At 47.5% G+C, this 19,392-nt stretch overlaps 1 protein-coding gene across 2 annotated transcripts in view; it reads right to left on the bottom strand.

Annotated features, from left to right (window-relative positions):
• PI4KA (phosphatidylinositol 4-kinase alpha) overlaps positions 1-19,392 on the bottom strand; it is a 614,454-nt gene that overhangs the window by 307,369 nt on the left and 287,693 nt on the right. For both annotated transcript variants that reach the window (XM_086942716.1, XM_086942717.1), the window contains exon 18: positions 6,228-6,396. In XM_086942716.1, coding sequence (XP_086798842.1) covers positions 6,228-6,396 — 169 coding nt within the window. The remainder of the gene's footprint in view (positions 1-6,227; positions 6,397-19,392) is intronic.

The raw sequence follows: 19,392 nt of genomic DNA, 5'->3' as shown, positions 1-19,392 counted from the left end.
CAGTTTAATACAGAATAAGTACAATACTACAGCAGAAGAAACCTTCCAATGCCTCCCTGAGACAGAGAATGTACCGGAGTGGATACAGCCAAACTAAAGCAGTGACCCTACAAGCTGTAGCAGAAACGCATAACTGAGGCTAATGGTAGAAATGAAAAACAAAGGGAAGACCCTTCACCCTTCATCCAACCATCCCAAAGGAAAGTGAGTCAGTCCAAGTGAGAACATAGCCAGAGACTTTATACCTACCCCTTAAAAAACAGAGGGCTCATCCAAGCATAGGATGTTAGGATAGCACTTACTACTGTACTATAGAAGGACTGCAATTCCAAAGAGAAGAAGGAGGGGGAGTGAATTGAGTCCAAACCAGTCCGCAGTCATGTGGTAGGCTGAAACAACAGTGGGGATTGAGAACTACATTTCAGTTCATCATTAAATTTCACCCTCAGATTTTTGATAGTAGACTTAGAATTAGGACATTCATCAAGATCTTAAGGCTTTTAAGCTGCCTGACAAGAAGAGGGATTGTTTCCTACTACAAGAACGTTGGTCTTGTCCAAGTTTATCTAAAGCCTATTGCTGATCATCGATATCCAGATGTTGTTTATACACGCAGATAAAGCGGAGAGTCATTGACTAGCATTAGACACCCAGAAGATAAACTGGGTATTATTGGTTTGAGAATAAAGAAAGTATCCAGATATTTGAGTAATAGACATCACATGACGAATATAAATGTTAAACAAATTGAAATAATATAGAACCTTGAGGGATTCCAGTGTGTATTGCAGACGGCACAGCATCCAACTCCCCATGGAGACTATCTGGGATCTTTCGGTGAGAAAGTATATGAACCACTCGAGGGCCTCTCCCTCAATACGGCACTCAGCCAAGAGGATAATGAGAAGATTGAGGTCAACTGTGTTAAAGGCTGCTGACAAAGCGAGGGGTATGAGCACACTCATGATGTTTCCATTAGCAGCCCTTAACCGCTCATCCTGTAAAGCAAGCATAGCTGATTCCATGCTATGGCATCATCTACGACCAACCTGGACTTCATCAAGGAGCAGGCTGGACTCCAGATGGCTATTCAGTTGATTGGCGATCACCTTTCCAAAATCTTGGTAATTGGAGGGGTCTTCGGGGTTTAACCCATCATTTTTCAAAGGGGGATTCCTTTTAAGTTCCTTGGGAACAATTTCATGGTTCATAGAGGATTGAATAATCGAAAGAATTCAAGGTGGATAAATTAAGATGAAGGATTTGCATAATTTAATCACGGAAACCAAAGGGGAACTTTGGATCTCTACATATAGAGGCCTCCAAACGCTCACTTTGTAAGCCTACCTAAGAGGTGCTGAACCAGCTTCCTCCCTTAACGCTGTGAGATCTATACCAGCTTGAATCTTCAACAGCTTCTGTTAAAAAATAGGATAACTGATTGCAGAAGTTCTGCAACATAATCCTCTCAGCCACCGGGGTGAAACTACCTGTGATATCATTGAACACCTTAAAAATGTATTTGTGTGTTACCATCTGTGGATATACATTCATGGTAATACTGAGAGTGAACTTCCTTTATGGACACTTTGTATATGCATTTTTCTCAAAAGTGTAAGACCTCCTGTCTATGCAAGAAACTGTACATAAAGCAGCTAAACTCAAACCCAATAGTAAATGGGTAAGACTGTGCTCCGACAAATGAATCTTATTAAGGCCAAGTGAAACTGTTCCCCAAGAAGTGAGAATCTCACGAAATGAGAGTCTGAATAAAATTACAGAGACTGCGCTTGAAGCACAAGACTCACACTAAACAGGAGATGCAGTGCTTGCGTCCCTCTGCGATAGGATGTAGGTGCTCCTCTTTCTTTGTTTCCCCCTGGTGACTGTTGCATTTCTCTGTGCTCACTTTCCATTTGGCTCTGCACACTCGGAGCGGCTCTCTGTCCGGCCCATTAAGCTCATCTGATTACTTGAGGAAGGGCTTCCAACACTGGAAACATGGGTCAGTAACATACAAAGCTTAATACTATGGTGTTATATTACTTTAATGTTTGTTAAGTGAAACATAACATAACAGGTGCATTTGTAAAGTGCACAATTACCCGTAGGTGTCCTGGCGCTGAATAACAGATGTTTATTGTTACACAACTCAATGGTACTCATTTTATCGACCTCAGATGGATGAAAGGCTGAGTGAACCCGCCAGGATTTGAACCTGTGACCATGAGGTCGAATACAGGTCCCAACAGTGGCTGCTTTAGTCCACTGAGCCACCAGACCCGGCTCAAGGAAGAGGAAACCAGCCCTCACGATTCATTTTTAGCAAATGTTATGTTATGTTATGTTAAATGGGCTTATATAGCGCATGGCTGCCCCAACAACGGGGCGTCCCAGCGCTTGCGGACAACCAGACAGAAAGAGGGATAGAGCACAGAAAGCGGCCTAAGAATTGGTCCCCAAAATAGAGGCAAACAGCCAGGTTTTGATACATTTCCGGAAGTGCCAGTGGATTTGAGTGGCGCGTGCCTCAATAGGGACATAATTCCAGAGGGTTCGGGGCGAGGGACCTGAAGGAGCGGCCACCCGCTCTGCTCTTACGAACTCTGATGGTCCGGGCAAGGTGAAGATCAGCAGAGCGTAGGGTTCGGGTGGGAACATAGGGTGTGCAAAGATCCTGTAGTATATGAGGGCCCTGGCCGTGTAGAATTTTGTGGGTGAGGAAGAGGGTCTTAAATTCAATTCTCTGTTTCACCGGTAGCCAATGAAGCCGGTGAAGAAGGTGAGAAAAATGGCAATGTTTGGGGAGGGCAAAAAGGGTCCGAGCCATGGCGTTCTGAGCTCTCTGAAGTCTATTGACCACTGAGTTATTGGCCCCCAGCAGGAGACCGTTGCAGTAGTCAAGGTGGGAGAGAACCAGGGACTGGACTATGACTTGGCGGGTGGGTGGCTCAAAAAAGCCCAGAATAGGTTTAATAACAGCGTAGGCGCCCAAAACAGGTGCCTGCGACCTTCTTAGCATGTAGCTCAAAGGACAAAGACTTATCCATTAGGACGCACAAGTTCTTAACAGCCTCCTTAGGGATGGGGGGGGGGGCATCGAAGGGGGCCACCACTGATGGTCCCACTTCTGAGAGTCACCTCCCAGCCAAAGTAGCTCCGTTTTAGAGGAGTTGAGCTGGAGATAATTCTCCGCCATCCAGTTAGAGATGGCCAGGATGTCTTCCTGAAGTTTAGCCTGGTCAGGCAAGGTATCCTTGGGAAAAGTGAAAATAAGTTGCGTGTCGTCCGCGTAAGATATCATTTTGATCTTTCGTTCCCTGGCCAGAGGGCCAGTGGGCGGACGTACACGTTGAACAAAGTGGGGCTAAGGGCAGATCCCTGAGGGGCGCCGCATACCAGGGGGATTCTGCTGGATGAGTGTGGTGGGGCATGGATCTGGAAGGAACGGTCAGAAAGAAAAGACGCGAACCAAGCCAGGGCCCCATCTTTGACCCCGATCTCCCCGAGTCGCTTGAGCAGCATCTCGTGAGAGACCGTGTCAAACGCCGCACTCAAATCCAGCAGGACCAGGGCAGAGGTGTTTCCTAGATCTTGTGCGGCCCTGAGATGTTCCGAGACGGCTAAAAAGGCTGACTCCGTGCTGTGATTAGCCTGAAAGCCATTTTGGGAATCGTCCAGGATACTATTAGAAACCAGGTGGTCAGTCAGGATGGCGTTCACATGAGCTTCCATGATCTTGGCCAGAAAGGGTAGGAGGGAGATGGGTCTGAGGTTTTCAGGGCGCGAAGGGTCAAGGGAAGGCTTCTTCAGCAGGAGAACAACTTTAGCATGCTTCCAGGACCTAGGAATGTTGGAACCAGTCCTTCTTTCAGAATGGAGTCCTGAAGGAGCCGGAAGATGTTGGGTTTAACAGGGTCATCAGGAGATCCAGATTTAACCTTAGTGGCCAGGGAATCAAGATTTTTGTGAGAGATAGGAGGGAGAGTATGTAGAGGGACGAAGGACACAGGAGTGAGGGTTGCTAAATAGGGGCTGAGGAGAGGCTTTCTAGATTCCAGCGAGATGTAGATCTCCTGGATTTTATTAGTAAAGAAAGTAGCCAAGTCTTCACACTGTGAGTTAGAGTTAATTAAATTACTGGTTCCCTCAGGGGTTTTAGCCAGATCTTTTATCAAAGAAAAGATGATTTTGGAGGGGTTATGACTGGAATTAATCAGATCTAAGTAAAACGCTGCCTTAGTTTCACAAATATGTTTAGGGTAGGCTTTGGTGGCAGACCTATAGCTATTCTTTGCTGAAATGTCATAGGAGCGCCTCCAGGCGCGTTCGAGAATCTTACAGCGTTTTCTTTCTAAGGCTAGCGTCTCAGTGTACCAGGGGTGAGACTGCACCCGCTTCGGTCGGGACCTTTTATTGGGGATCTGGTGGTCTAAGGAGCTACTAATCCAACTCCTAAAGGCTTTGTCAGCTTCCTACAGGTTGTTAGACCATAAGGGGCGGGAGGAAAGAAGGTTGGACTCTAGGTTAAGGACATCTAGTTTATGCCAGGGGCGTCTCCAGAGGGGAGGGGAAGGATTCAGATGGGCAGTATTTGGGACATTGATAGATATGTGGATAAGAAAATGACCCGTCCAGGTAAGGGGGAGGGGAGCATACGCTTTAATTCCCTCGATGTTTGAAAATACCGGGTCGAGCAAGTGGCCCGCTAAGTGGGAGGGCCCTTTAACCAGCTGGAACAGCTGGCAGGCTTCTAAATCTCCGAGGAAATTAGAGATGTCCTGGGAGTCGAGTTGCTCTAGATGTAAATTAAGGTCCCCTAATATACTGAAGTTGGGCGTCTTTATAGCCAGGGAGGAAGTGATCTGAGGCAGGGCTTCCTGGAAGACCCTTGCGGATCCCAGAGGGCGATAAATGAGGAGCCCTGTGAGGGTGAAATTGTCTGAGATCCTAATCCTAAATTGCGCACATTCGCAGTCTGGTACTGTCACAGGGGACAGGACACAGGCAAAGGCAGATTTGGCTATCACAGCTAGCCCCTACCTTTAGTCCTATTCTGGGTATACATAGAGTAACCCAGCGGTAGGGCCAGGACGGGGATGGTGGTCGCCTCATTGGTGAGCCATGTCTCCATAAGGAGAAGTATGTCTGTGGACCTGTCAAGAAGTAGCTGAAATACATCCTCGTGGTGTCTCACGAGAGATTTACAGTTCAGGCTATAAACATTTAAGCTTGTGGGTTTAGATGACTCTGGAGTGGTGGGGAAGTCCTCTGTGGTTCTAAAGCCACATTTATTACATCTTATAGCCGAAGAGTCACAACGCCAGCAATGAGGGGCGCAAGGGGCCTGAGCACGAAGAGTAACCAGGTCAACCCGAGAATATAGGAGCCTATGGGTCATCCCACGACCAGGGGGTCCAGCGTCTGGCATCAAACTGGCGCGGACGGGTGCAGACGGGCTTGCCTTGGACGCGCCTTGGGCGCGCCCGCAGCGCACCCGCTACGCGCGAGTGCTGGCATGTCAGTTATGAGGGCGCCGGCCCCGCCTCTGGCGGTAGTACGTCACCCCAGTGACATAAGCAATGTATATGTTTTATTTAAAATTTTAAAATTTTGTCACTGTTGAAGTAAATGGAAGATTCCACTCAAGACATCCCATGAGATAATACTACAGACAACAAAAATCACTTGACCACGCCATAGAGAGAAAGATAAAAAATAAACAGACTCTTGGAATAAGCCTTGAATATCACAATACTACACTCAGAAACATGGTCAAGATGTGGAATGATCCAAAACTCTTTATTGTACCAGAGAACACTTGCCCGCCTAAAGTCAGATGGAACCACAAGTCATGAACCAACTCGCCTTGCTGACTTGACACTGGCAGCTGCAACAAAGAAAACAACGGTCCCTGAAAGTATGGAGCTTCACTGCAAAGGTTTGAAGGCTGGACTTCAAACTATCAGGCCTGAAGCAAGAGACCAGTCTCAGCATCTGATCGACTACTTTAGCATGAGTCCTCAGAGGATACCACATGGGAGGTTGTGTATAAATCACTCATAGAGCCAACAGACGGACAATTTTGTTAATTCTTTGTTAATGTTCATTGTTTTTACAAAGCTGTCCAATGCTCTTGGTCATGCTCTATGACTCAAGAGATGCCTTTCTATGGATCCCTTGCAATATATTGTGGTTTCAGGAGGCATCCTGGCCTCATCATTTACCTTCAAGGCAGGCCCCTTCTCGCTGGCTCTTTCACTGGCTCGCTTTCCTTCCAGGCCCAGCTGTACAAAGAGCTCAAGCAGATTCATCAGTAGTTCGTCTACTAGCTGCTCTCCTTGGATATTGGCGGCAATGTTTGCCAGAGCATTTATGACGGCCAGGGAGCAGTGTCTGGAAAGAAGAAAAGAAGGGCATAGGGTGAGATAGCTCCAATTCGCTGACCAGATGGTTTCATGTGTTATTCAATGGCTGCAAAGATTTTAAAAACAAGCACTGGCAAAGTCAGTAGTCATGCCTATACAACCTATTTTATAAAGTTTATATAGCGCGAACAAGGATATCAATGAGTTGGAGCCATGTGGTACAGCATTGCTGCATTTTATAGGCCTGTGCATGCGTTCAACATGCATGTGTGTGCCTATAGAAAGACATGGGATTATTTATTTTTAGATTTACCAATCTGACCTGGATCAGTAACACGGCGGGTAGGAGGTTAAGCAGCACAGCTGGCGGGGTTAAGCAACACAACAGAGAGCACAAGAGAGCAACACTGTTTTGAGCAGGGGAGAGAAGCATAAGGGAAAGTAAGAGTAATGTGGAGGGGGGAAGAAAAGCACAATAGGGAGGCAGCTGGAAAAACATGCACTATCATGGAGTGCTTAACCAAAAAGAAAAAAAGAGCCCTCTATAAGCGTTCAGAGGGAGCAAGGCAGCCAGCCACTCAAAGAGATGGTAAGGAGGCTGTGCTCCAGAGGAGAGATGAAATCAGTACAGACAATAGGAAGCATGTGTAGGAAGCTGGTTTTCTGTTGCAGTAACCACCCCACTTTTTGCCGGATTTCTGATGCACTTAGGCTTGATGTGCCCAGGGTCCCTGGCAATCATGTTCCCAGGGCCTGTGTTCTTTCCCAAAACTGTACATTAGTACTCACAATTGGTATCTCTCTGGCCACATGTAAGTCCCTTATAAAAGGCTCCGCGGGTACCAAGGCCACTGTGACCAGGAAAGGCCTCTAAGGGCTGTAGCACTTAGTGTGCCACCCTTCGAGGACCTGCACCTGAATACATACACACTGACATTGCAGGCTGCATGTTTTGATGCAGAGAAAAGTTAAGAGTCGACATGGCATAGATACCAGTGTGCCAAGGCTGCAACAGACTGCATATGGTGTAGATAAGACACCTCTGTAGCTCGGTGCACTATACCAATGGTGAGGGTACAGTTGCATGAGCACTGTACCCCTACAATGGCTAGTCCTTTCTTAGAAATTCTAAGTGCAGTAAAGCCATAAAGAGATATATGGTCTGGGAGTTTGTCGTTACGAACTCCACAGCACAATAATGGCTTTATGAATATTGGGAAGCTTGGTAGCAAACTTCTCAGCATAATAAACCTACACTTATGCAAGTGTGGGATTTATTACACCTTCCAGGTCTCCAATGGCGACTCCTATTCCACCAGTAAACCGCTGAGCTGTGGGGTGCCTCAAGGCTCCTCCTTGAGCCCCACGCTATTCAATTTGTACATGAGACCGCTGGCTAGGGTCGTCCGTAAATATGGTATCAAGATCATAACATATGCGGACGACACCCAGCTCGTGGTCTCCCTGGCACAAAAGAGCGGCAGGCAGCCACAGGTCAACCTGGCCGCCTGTATGGAAGAGGTGGGAAGATGGATGACAGCATCCTCCTTAAAACTAAACGGTGACAAAACCGAGATCATGCTTCTCGGCCCCCCCTCCACCACCAGCATCAATCAACTATGGCCCCTCAGCTTGGGCACACCCCATCCCCCAAAGGAGGACATCAAGAGCTTAGGAGTCTGGCTAGATAAAACCCTTACTCTTAACACACAGGCAACAAAAACATCAGCAACCTGCTTTGGCTTAATCCGGCTGTTAAGAAAAATTCTCCCAATCTTACCCATTGAAGCCAGACAAATTGTTATTCAAGGCCTTATTCAGTCTCGGCTTGATTTATTTTAACAACGTCCTCTACTTGGGTGCTCCAGAATACGTACTGGAAAAGCTCCAGCGGACCCAGAACTGCGCAGCCCGCAGAGAATCAGTCAAAGCAGGGATCCGATCTCTCCACTGGCTCCCTGTCAGGGACAGAATAAAATTTAAGGCCCTTTGTATTTCCCATCAGGCCTTTTATAGAGCCAGCCCCGAAATCAATCACTCTCTTCTTACCCCCTACTGCCCCGGTAAACATCTTCGATCTGTCTTGCCACAATTCCCCGAATCAAAAGGTCCAGGGCCGGAGGCAGGTCCTTCGAGCTCAATGACGCCAAGCTTTGGAACTCCCTTCCCTTTTCCCTAAGATCCAACCAGACCCTCTCGTCCTTCCGCAAAGAATTAAAAACCTTCCTCTTCAGAAACTAACTCATGCCCAACCCCTCAGAGTACTATGTCCTCTACTCAGCGCTTGGACGCCCTCGGGCAACAGTCGCGCTATACAAATCCCCTTTTCATTTAATTTTCATTCATTCCATGAACTAAGAGGACATCTTAGAGAAGCCCCCTGAAAAACGAACAGCCTCTGGTGGGTTCCCTGACTGGTGAACGCGAGCCTGCCACCACGAGACATGTTTCTGGACCCCTGGGGTGGGAGCCTTCGCTCCCTGAGCCCAGAAACAAAGCCTTTCCTGGGCGGAAGTGGTCACACCTCCCCCAGGTCAGGAAGAGCCATCTGTGGCAGGGGAGCTTCCAAGGCCTGGCAGCCGTTGTAATGCAACCCCCAGCCTCTCCTGCTATCAGGAGCAGGTCCCCTTCCTGTCTCACGCCCTTTTCAGCGGGAAAAACAGGTGGGAAAATTAGAGAAGCCCAGAAGGGGTTGCAACCTTTGCCATCCCCACACCTCAGGTGGAGGAGGCGAGGTGGACCCCACTCTTTAGTGCCCGCCAACGTGCAGATGGCAGGCACTCTCCAATCAGGATTAGGAATTGTGCCTACTCCCCCACGTAGGGTGAGCACACCACAGGTGTAGTCACCCGAAGGCCAGTAGCCCACTGGCTACTGAACTCAAGACCCCTAAAACTCCCCCTAAATACAGTATTTAGGGGGCAGTCCTGAACCAAGAAGACAGATTCCAGCAACCTACGAAGGACGAAAGAAGACGCCCAGCAGAGGAGACTGCAGAGAAGAGCGGACTTGGCCCCAGCCCAGCCAGCCCGGCTGCTGTTTCCAGAGATCCTGCACCAAAAGTTGCCTTGTCCTGCAGCCAGCGACCTTCAGAACCCCTGGGAGGACTGACTGCCTTCAACAAAGACTAGATCACCTGTGAACAGCCTGTTCATTTGAATCTCCAAAGAAAGACTCCAAGCCTGCTGAAGGCAAAGAAACAAGACGCCTGGAACCACCACTGCACCCATCGCCTATGGCCTGAGTGTCCCACCGGTCCCAGAGAGATCCACAGAGCTCCAGAGACTGAGTCCACCATGGGTTGACCCCTCTAGGACTCCCGACGTCACCTGCAGCCTCTGCAGGGAGAGCCCCCTGCCCCCCCAACTACGAGTGTCCTGATAAGATGAATTCAACCTCAAAAGGCCCCCCTGCATCCAGCCGCCCTGCGCCCTGGTGCACCTACATCCCCTAGCCCTCCAACTTACCTGCCCAGCTGTTGATTCCTCCTGGAAGACTTCCTGGAGTGAGCCTGCAGCCAAAATTTAAAACCGGCAACTCCCATTGAAAACAATAGGGCACCAGATGCCAAAACAGCACCCTGCACCTGGCCGCCCATGTGCCACTGTGGGTGCATCTTGGATGCTAATCTGAATCCCCCCTTCACCTAGTGCTTAACTCTAGGAGCTTTGCTTCCTCAGCCTTGTGGCCTGCTCGTGAGCAGCCACCAACCAGAGGCCCTCTATCCCCCCTTTGGATAACATTGGGCCTCAGCACTCTGCATCCTGCCACCCTAGTGCCTCTGAGGGTGCTTTGAGAGTGCCACCTTGACCCTGGGGGAACCCTTATTCTAACCCCAGAAAATGTAAATGTTATTTATATTTATATAGCGCATTATCACCAACGGTCTCTAAGCGCTTGCTTTGGGAACCCGTCGCGGTTTTTCCCTGCGAGATAACCCGTACTGGGCACCCCCAAGGTGAAAGCCAGGCATCCCGCCGAGGGGGGCCATAGTGGAGATTAAGCAAGCTATTGGAGTTGCAGAGTGTGAACCCGTGATTCGAGCAGGCACCGAAGAGAGAATTATCGAGTCCGTGGACATTTTTGGGCTCAAGACCCTGCCACGTCGGGAATTGAACCCTAGTCCCGGGTCTGACCTCTGCTTAATGGTCTGCCTCTTCTAACCATTGAGCCACACTTCTCCACCAACTCCCAAAACTAAGTACTTTCCTGTAAACCGATAACTTAATTTCCTTCAATAGGATTGCATTGGCTGCTTTTCTGAGAAAAATGTTTGAAGTGTGGAGTTGGAAAATTGTATGAAACCTGAAGAAACCGTATGCTTACAAAAACTGATTTATTCACCTTTTAGCTAGGAAATGTCCCAGTTTGATATCTAGGCATATCACACTGAGTAGAAAAAGTAACTTAAAAAGTAATCGGAAAAGTAACTTACAAAGTAATCTCAATAGTAACTGAAAAGTTACTTATGAAGCTATTTATGAACAAATGACGTACCTGAAAACCAATCCAATTGCATTCAACTGCATTCAAACTGTATTTAACTGCATTATTCTTGTAAAGTACTATTACACTTACCTGTACCAGGCCTGGCTAGGTTCTAGAAATAAAATGCAACTTCGCAATAAACAAATTGGTAAGAGTTCAGTCTTTGAGTGAGTGAAATTCTTTCTTGCCTGAGTGTGTACAATACATGCTTAGCACTACCCTCTGATAAAGCCTTACTGCACATCCACACTACCACAAATAGAGAGTAAGGTATTATCTACATTAGCCTCTGCCTACCTTTGGGATTCCACTGGACTCTGCACACACTATACCTTACTTTGGCATAGTATATACAGAGCCAGATTCCTACAGCATGCAAAAAAGAGTGGCAGTAAGGTGAACCAATGGTAAGCAATGATCCTTATTTTGTCTGTAAGTCCACAATGTGTCTTGCGCAACCACAGGGCTTGCGCTGTCTGGTAGGCTCAACCTAACAAACATAACTCTCCATTACAATAGACTTCAGAGAAGGGTGCAGTCTTGAGTAATATACAATAAAAATCCCACCAAAAATGTCAGTGACACAGATTAACAAGTTCCCACAGCTCTGCTGAACTTCATGCAGCCCTTTGATCTTGTTCTTTAATCATTTTATCTTATTTAATATATTTGTATAGTGTGAAGGCAGCCACATGGGTACTTCGGAGAGAACTAGAGCAATAAAATAGGAAACAACCTAGAAGGTGATTGTGGGATCAAATTAAGGAAGATGGGGCACAGAATCTAGGAATTGAAGATCAAAAATATAAAAAATACATAAAAGAGGTTTGTGAAACGTGAATCAAGCAATAAGAATGAGAACTGAAGGATGTAATGTGGGTGTCGGTGGGAGTGAGGAGGAGGGCGAAGAGGAAAGTCAGGAATTGCAGTACATTCTAAACAAGCATATTTAGGTTTTACCAGTGTAAAGGGAAATTATGGCTGGTTTCAGAACTAATTTACTGTCATGGAATTCTTTTGCTTTCTAAATTTTTAAGAATGGTCAAGACTTATTTCTAGAGCCTTTTCTGCAGCGGCAAAGTCTAGTTTGGCTTTACCATAGCTGGGAAGGCCAAAAGGGAGGGGTCTGTGAATAAGGCAAGTCACTTTGAAGTGGATTATAGCTTCTAAAAAAAAGGCATTAGAAATCTTACAGATTGGGTGTGATGTGATAAGCTTTCCTGACGCCTTTGCAAAGATGACCAGCTCCATGAAGGATGGAGTAGAGAAGCAGTTAATTTAGAAAGACCAGATAATACAGAATTACTACCATCAAGAAGGGATAGCACTAACGATTTGACAGCAGTTCTAAAGAATGCAGCTTTAGGCATCGAGGTTTTGAGTTTATTTAGCTCAGTGAGTTGGAAGAAAGCATTTAGACTAACTTCAAATTTCCTGAATCATTGTTAGTTTTTGATTGATAATATAACCAAGTGATTTGGAGAATGTTAAGGAGAGTCAGTAATTTTGAACAAGAAGGAGAGATTCTGTAGAGTTGACGACGATAAGCTATTTGTTTGTTTTGAGTTATCGTTATGGAGAGGAAGGACATCCAATTTATCTATTTTATCTATTTTTATAAGACAATTTTTTGTCTTGACTTAGATTACAGATTTGCAATTTTCAGGTATCTTTGTGTTCATCTTTTTATACTGTAGCTTTGATTCTAGAGGCTTCATGTGGTTGTTGAAGAGGGCAGTAGGAAGCACAGAGCCTGAAGGTATACTGCGGTTGATAGGGTTCAAAGGGATATCTTCAAAACTCTATTTCAATAAACAGTGATCTGGATATTAGGAAGGAAACACAACTTTTCAGCAACTGACCCTCAAGCCTAAATTTGAGGGAAATGATGAGTAGGTTGATGTCAAATCCTATCTATAGGTCCAGTTGCTCTAGAAGGCAGAAATAACCCTCATCAAGAACATTTAGGACATTTTCAATTGTTGGAAAGCTGCTCATTATCCACAGCACTTGGGATAGAAAACAAATTGGAAGGAGTTTGTTAGGTTGTTGTCTGAAATGTGTGAGAAACTGATTTTTCATTGCTGCTGTAACAGGAATGGAAGCTCAGAGACTGATGACTAAGACTTCCAAATGTGTTTTTTGAAGAGGAAAACATTTACAAGATTCAGGGATTGACGGATTAATGGAGAACTACGCGATATTGTAATAGGGGCTCAGTCTTTGGCACATGCTTTCATCAAGCTTTCTGGTACGGATAATCAGAATACAAAGACTTTCATGGAGGGGATGATGTGTACAGGGATTGTTGTCAAGCTGTTTAAAGAATTTATCTTTCAGAATGAGGAGAGTGGAAGAAGTCTGTGCAATTTTTTATAGTTCATTGTGTATTTTTGCATCTTCTCAAAGAATAAGTTGGCAGTTATTTTAGTTACAGTTTGATCGGAGTCTTTTGGGTCGTATGGATACAGTGGCTCAGCCTGAAAGAGTGTACAAGGGTCACGCAACGCTTCATGGTTGTGACACTGGCTCATCAGTATCCCAGGAAGATAGCAACACATTAGGTTAGTCCTGCAGATGTGATGTACAGCCTGTGCACAACTGATCAGAAAATCACCTCCCTGACGTCTCATGACGGTATGTCTGAGATTCTTGACAAACAGCCTTCCAGGACTGATCTTCCTGAATGTGGAGTCAAGGATGTTGTAAAGACTATAAAGAAAGATCTTGATGTGCACTCTAGGTGAAACAATGTCCAGATTCTGGGCATATTGGAAACCACTGACACCGGTAACATGGAGACCTTTGCAGAGATTCTTCTCTCAGATTAATTTGGTAGGATTACATTCTTGTCTAGCCTGTGGAGTAGGCGCGTGGGACTCTGGGGTACCGCCAAGCACTATAAATGCCTGCATCTTGAATTATAGGGAGCGGAATACAGCTCTGGGACTTGGTCATAAAAAATGTGGTGTTAACTGTGCAGGAGTAACAACTCACATTTTCCAGACTTCACAGCTCATATATGTTCATAAGAAGCTGCAATCTTTTAATGTTATACACAGCATACTCTACCCAGTTTGTCTCATGGTCACTATGGAAGGCAAGACAAATTTTTGGTGATCCTCAGCCGGCAGCTTTGTTCCGCAAAGAGTGCTTAAAATAGAGTGTTGTCACCTCGGCAAGAAAGATCTGGTCATGGATTGCAATTTGTAATAATTCTATATACATATAACTCTTTTTGCACTGTTTTGGAGCAGTTGATGCACCTGTGTAATGCTCTGGTTGCTAAGCTCTTGACTTTGGTCCTTGGAAGTGAGATGGAACCCTGGTGGGACAACTACATTGCTAGAGACTGTATGCTAGCGATAAATAGATGTAGGAAGCCGGGTTGCCCAAGGGAGTGAAGCCGGGTCACCCAAGAGGGCAAATCCTACCATCGCAGATCAAAACTAGATCCTAGTTAGGCAAACTGTTTTTCTCTAAAATAGCTTTGTATCTCCTGGATTTAAAAAAAGGCCAAAAAACAACCTGGAAAGGTATAGCATCTTAAATTGACACTCCACATGTCTCCTGCATTCTGCAAGAACAGTAAATGCAAGTTCCTGAATTGTACTCACAAGTGGCCACTGGAGGCTTCCTTTCCCTCCATTCATACAGCACAAATCCCAGCTCCAGGCTGCCTCTAGCCTTTGGTCACGCCAGAGGGGCTGGATGAGAGTCAGTGGTCTTGTGCTGGAAGGCACAGTTCACAGCTTCTATAATTCACAGAGTTTCTGCAGGGGTGTCTCTGGCTTGTGTCTCACAGCAGACAGTCTCTTTGGTGTTCCTGAGGCTACCTAAGGCAGTCAACAGGACCCGCCTCTATCTACTTCTCAGTGACCAGCCTAGACCTTGGTGTTGTCTCCACACTTTCCTGAAGATGCCTCTTTCAGGATACCAGTCAGAGTATGGTTGCTTTGTCACTCACTTTTCCTGTTCATAAATTAATCTCTACTAAGTCCAGTGCCAGACCAGTTACAATTGGTCTGCGTCAAAAGAAGAGTCCTTTGGTGCTCCTAGGTTGTCATCCATTTGAGCCAACCAGGAGATCAGCAAACCTTATTTAGAATAAAACGCACAGGTCTTGGCTGGGGTGGGTACAAGCAGATTCGATCAGCCGTCAAGTCCAGCACCAGGTGAGTCAGTGAGTATGTCTCCTCTGACTTCCAGCTGTGTTCCAGTCTGGTCTCAGTATCTATACGTTCCCCTATTTCAGAGGGTCTCTGTGTGCCAGAGTTGTAGGAAGCTGGCTCTGTATATACTATACAAAAGTAAGGTATAGTGTGCAAAGAATCCAATGGCACCCCAAAGTTAGGCAGAGGTAAACGTAGATAATACCTTACTCTCTATTTGTGGTAGTGTCAGCGAGCAGTAAGGCTTTATCAGAGGGTAGTGTTAAGCATTTATTGTACACACGCAGGAAAGAAATGATGTCACACACTGAAAAACAGTCAAGGCAATCCAATGGGGGGAAATGAAGTTATTGGTTTACAGGCAAGTACTTGGTTGTTGGGTTTCTGGGGTTAGAACCAGTGTTTCCCAGGGTCAAGGATGCACTTTCAAAGCACCCTCAGTAGCTCTAGGGCAGCCGGTACAGAGTGCTGAGGTCCAATGTTATCCAAGGGGGGACAGGGGGCCTCCTGTTGGTTTCTGCTCATGAGCAGGCCACAAGGTTGTAGGAGCACAGCTAGGGGATGTTAGGCTCTTGGCAAAGGGGGATCCGATTTAGCACACAAGGTGCACCCACAGCGGCACAGGGGCGGCAAGTGCGGGGTGCTGTTTTGGCACCAAGTGCCCTATTGATTTCAATGAGATTCCCTGGTTGCAACAAACACTATAGGCTCGGGCGAAGAACTTCTGGAGGCGACCACCGGTTGGAAAGGTAAATTGGGACGCCTGGACATGTTGGTTGGGCCACCCAAGGCCGTAGGACATCGGATGCCGGGGTCTCCTTAGGCATCAAGTTTTTCTTACCAACTCCGGTCGGGGTGGGGGGGGGGGTCCTCCAGGAAGAGGCGGCAGGCATCGGTTGGAGACTTGAGACAGGTCAGGGATCACCAGATCCCAGGTCAGGATCACGCTAGGCCGCTCAAATGCGGGCCGTGGGCATTGGGTGCAGAGTGGTACAGACTCAGGGATTTGGATGGAGCCAGATTCTTTGGGTGAGCAAATCCAGTGGTCACGGGAGGCAAAGTCTGGTATGGGCAGGCAGGGCAGGTCCTCCAGGTTCTTGGGGGCTGCTGGACAGACTGGGATTTCGTTGTAGCAGGTCGAGGTCATGACAGGACGGTAGGGCTGGGGCCAAGTCAGTTGGTGTCCTCCTCTTCTTCATCACAGCTCTTCTTCTTCTTGCTTCTTCTTGTCTGAGGAGGCAAGGTTCAGGGTTACCCCTAAATACTAACTGTAGGGGCATTACAGGTAATTACAGGATGGGACCAATGGGTCCCTTCCTTGGGGCAGGTACACCCCCTCGTATGCCACCCTCCAGAGGGAGGAGGGCAAATGCCTCACTCTGGTTGGCTGGGTCCCCCCCATCTGCAGGATGGGGAGATCAATGAGTTTTGCTTCACCTCGCCAACCCCACCTGAGGGGTGGAGTTGGCAAAGGTGGGCACACCTCTCCTCCTAACTTGGTTTTCTCGCTGATTCTCCCACCCAAAGTGGGGGTCTGAACCAGTGGGGGCCAGTTACTGGAAGCAGCAAATGGCTGGGATAGCTCACAAAGGCGGTATACCCTTGAAGCTCCCCTTTTGTGGACCCTACCCATCCTGTTACCACGCAGTGAGGAGAGGACACATCGCCGGGATCGTCCGGACTGCCTGACACTTCACGAAGAGCCAGTATCGTCTGAGCCTTACTTTGCGGATTCTAAAGCATTATTTCACCTGCATCGCAGCCATATTCGTAGCAGGAGCGCCCTCGTGTGTTTCCTGTGTTGTGCCTCTCCTCTGACACATCGTTCCTAACGGATCGACAGACCGACACTCCATCTCGGTTGCTAGCTCACTGCACACCCTCAGCAGGGGTCCCGGACGGTATCCCTGTAAGTTCTTTTATTTCACCTCAACTTCACAGTGCCACACCCGCACGTTCCTCAAGCCAGGCAACCGCACACCAGGTGCCCCTCATTGAACAGTCCTGAAGAGACCTGACATTTCATTCAGGTCGAAACACCGTTGACAAAGATAAAGAGACAGACCTTGTCCAACAGTTGTTTATACACTCCAACTGTTGCACTTCAATTTTTAATACTTTTAACTAGGTCGTCTTCTTCCAACTGAAATATATACTTGAAACCTTATGTAATTCCGCACGTTCTTATGTTTCACTTTAGCAGCTTAGGTTCTTTTTTGATAAAATTCACTTGGGACACATCACTTCTTGGATTGCATATATGTTTATAATGCTACAGAATTTGTATGTAAACGGTTGATATATAGATTTTCATAAATGACTATAACATTTGCATTGTGTATATACAGCTTCCTTTTTTGACATTCAAACTAATCACCCTTATTGCCATTGTGCGTTACCTTTATCAGGAATAGTTCCTAATTTTCCACAGGAGCCATTGTTTTTCTTAAAAGTCTTCACCCAGGCTCCAAGTGAGTAGGGTTCCCTTGTTTTCCTTTCCCCATCCTGGGAGAGGAGGCTTGGCACCTCTTCCCAGTATGTGCATTGTGTTAGACCCCCGAGAGCAGCAGGCTCTCAATCCAGGGGTCCAGAAACATGTCTGGTGGTGGCAGCTGGTGAGCAGCCACTCAGTCAGGACACTAGAGTTAGGTCGTTTTTCAGGGGGCATCTCTGAGATGCTCTGTGAGTGCATTTTTCATCAAATCCCACATTGGCATCAGTGTGGATTTAATGTGTTGAGAAGTTTGATACCAAACATACCAGTTTTCAGTAAAGCGATTATGGTGTTGTGGTGTTCGTAATGACAAACTACCAGCACCATATTCTCTTTGTGGCATTAATGCACTTACAATGTCTAAGAATTGTCTTAGACACTGTAGGGGTAAAGGGCTCATGCACCTGTACCGTCACCACTGGTATAGTGAACCCAGTTATGGGGGTGGCTTAGCTAAGCCAGGGCAGTGGGTTGTAGGCATGGTATACAGGGAGGTGCGCCATGTCAACTCTTCACGTTGTTCTGCACTAAAACACGCAGCCTGCAATGGCAGTGTGTGTGTGTGTGTAAAGGTTCAGGGCTTCAAAGGGTGGCACAATAAGTGCTGCAGCCCTTAGAGACCTTCCCTGGTCACAGTCCCCTTGGTACCTATGGTACCTTTTACAAGGGACTTACATGTGGCCAGGGAGTTGCCAATTGGATTCTGCATCAGTACAGTTTAGGGAAAGAACATAGGCCCTGGGTATCTGATGGGCAGGAAACCAGGGCACACTCAAAGTACATCAAAATTAGGCAAAAATTGGGGGCAGCCATTCAAAAAGGGGCACTTTCCTGCCAGAAGCTCTCAAGCAAACGAAAGGCAGCAGCCCACCTGTCTCCAATCCAATCCCAGCCTTATCACTGAAACACCAATCGATAAAGCACCTATCCGAGATGGGGGAGGAATGCCCTATTGTATTTCCCCATACCTACAATGTACAAGACCTCCAAGACTCAATCAATCAATCAATCAATCAGAACACTTGTATAGCGCGCTACTCACCCGGAAGGGTCTCAAGGCGCTTGGGGGAAGGGGGCCGCTACTGCTCGAACAGCCAGGTCTTGAGCTGTCTCCTGAAGGTGAGGTGGTCCTGGGTCAGCCGAAGGTGGATGGGGAGGGAGTTCCATGTCTTGGCTGCCAGGTAGGAGAAGGATCTGCCTCCGGCGGTGGTTCTTCGGATGCGTGGTACGGTGGCGATGGCGAGGCTGGTGGACCGAAGCTGGCGGGCGGGTGTGTGGAAGGTCAGGCGGTCGTTGAGGTACTTGGGGCCCAGGTCGTGGAGGGACTTGTGTGCGTGGGTGAGGAGCCTGAACGTGATCCTCTTGTTGACGGGGAGCCAGTGCAGGTTCCTCAGGTGGCTGGAGATGTGGCTGCGTCGAGGGATGTCAAGGATGAGTCGGGCTGAGGCGATCTGGATGCGTTGTAGTCTTTTCTGTAGCTTGGCTGTGGTTCCGGCGTAGAGGGTGTTTCCGTAGTCCAGCCGGCTGGTGACGAGGGCCTGGGTGACCGTCTTCCTGGTTTCGATCGGGATCCAGCGGAAGATCTTGCGGAGCATGCGAAGGGTGTGAAAGCAAGAGGAGGAGACGGCGTTGACTTGTCTAGTCATCAAGAGGGAGGAGTCCAGGATGAAGCCCAGGTTGCGTGCATGGTCTGTCGGCTTGGGGGCGGTGCCCAGGGCAGGGGGCCACCAGGAGTCGTCCCAGGCGGAGGGTGATGGTCCAAGGATGAGGACTTCCGTCTTGTCTGAGTTCAGTTTCAGGCGGCTGTTCTTCATCCACTCAGCGACGTCTTTCATCCCTTCGTGGAGGCTGGTTCTGGCGGTGTCGGGGT

The sequence above is a fragment of the Lissotriton vulgaris genome, chromosome 11 (genome assembly GCF_964263255.1).
Source record: "Lissotriton vulgaris chromosome 11, aLisVul1.2, whole genome shotgun sequence".
Classification (NCBI taxonomy): Eukaryota; Metazoa; Chordata; class Amphibia; order Caudata; family Salamandridae; genus Lissotriton; species Lissotriton vulgaris.
The sequence above is the reverse complement of the archived record's forward strand: the minus strand, read 5'-3'. Positions and strand labels throughout refer to the sequence as shown.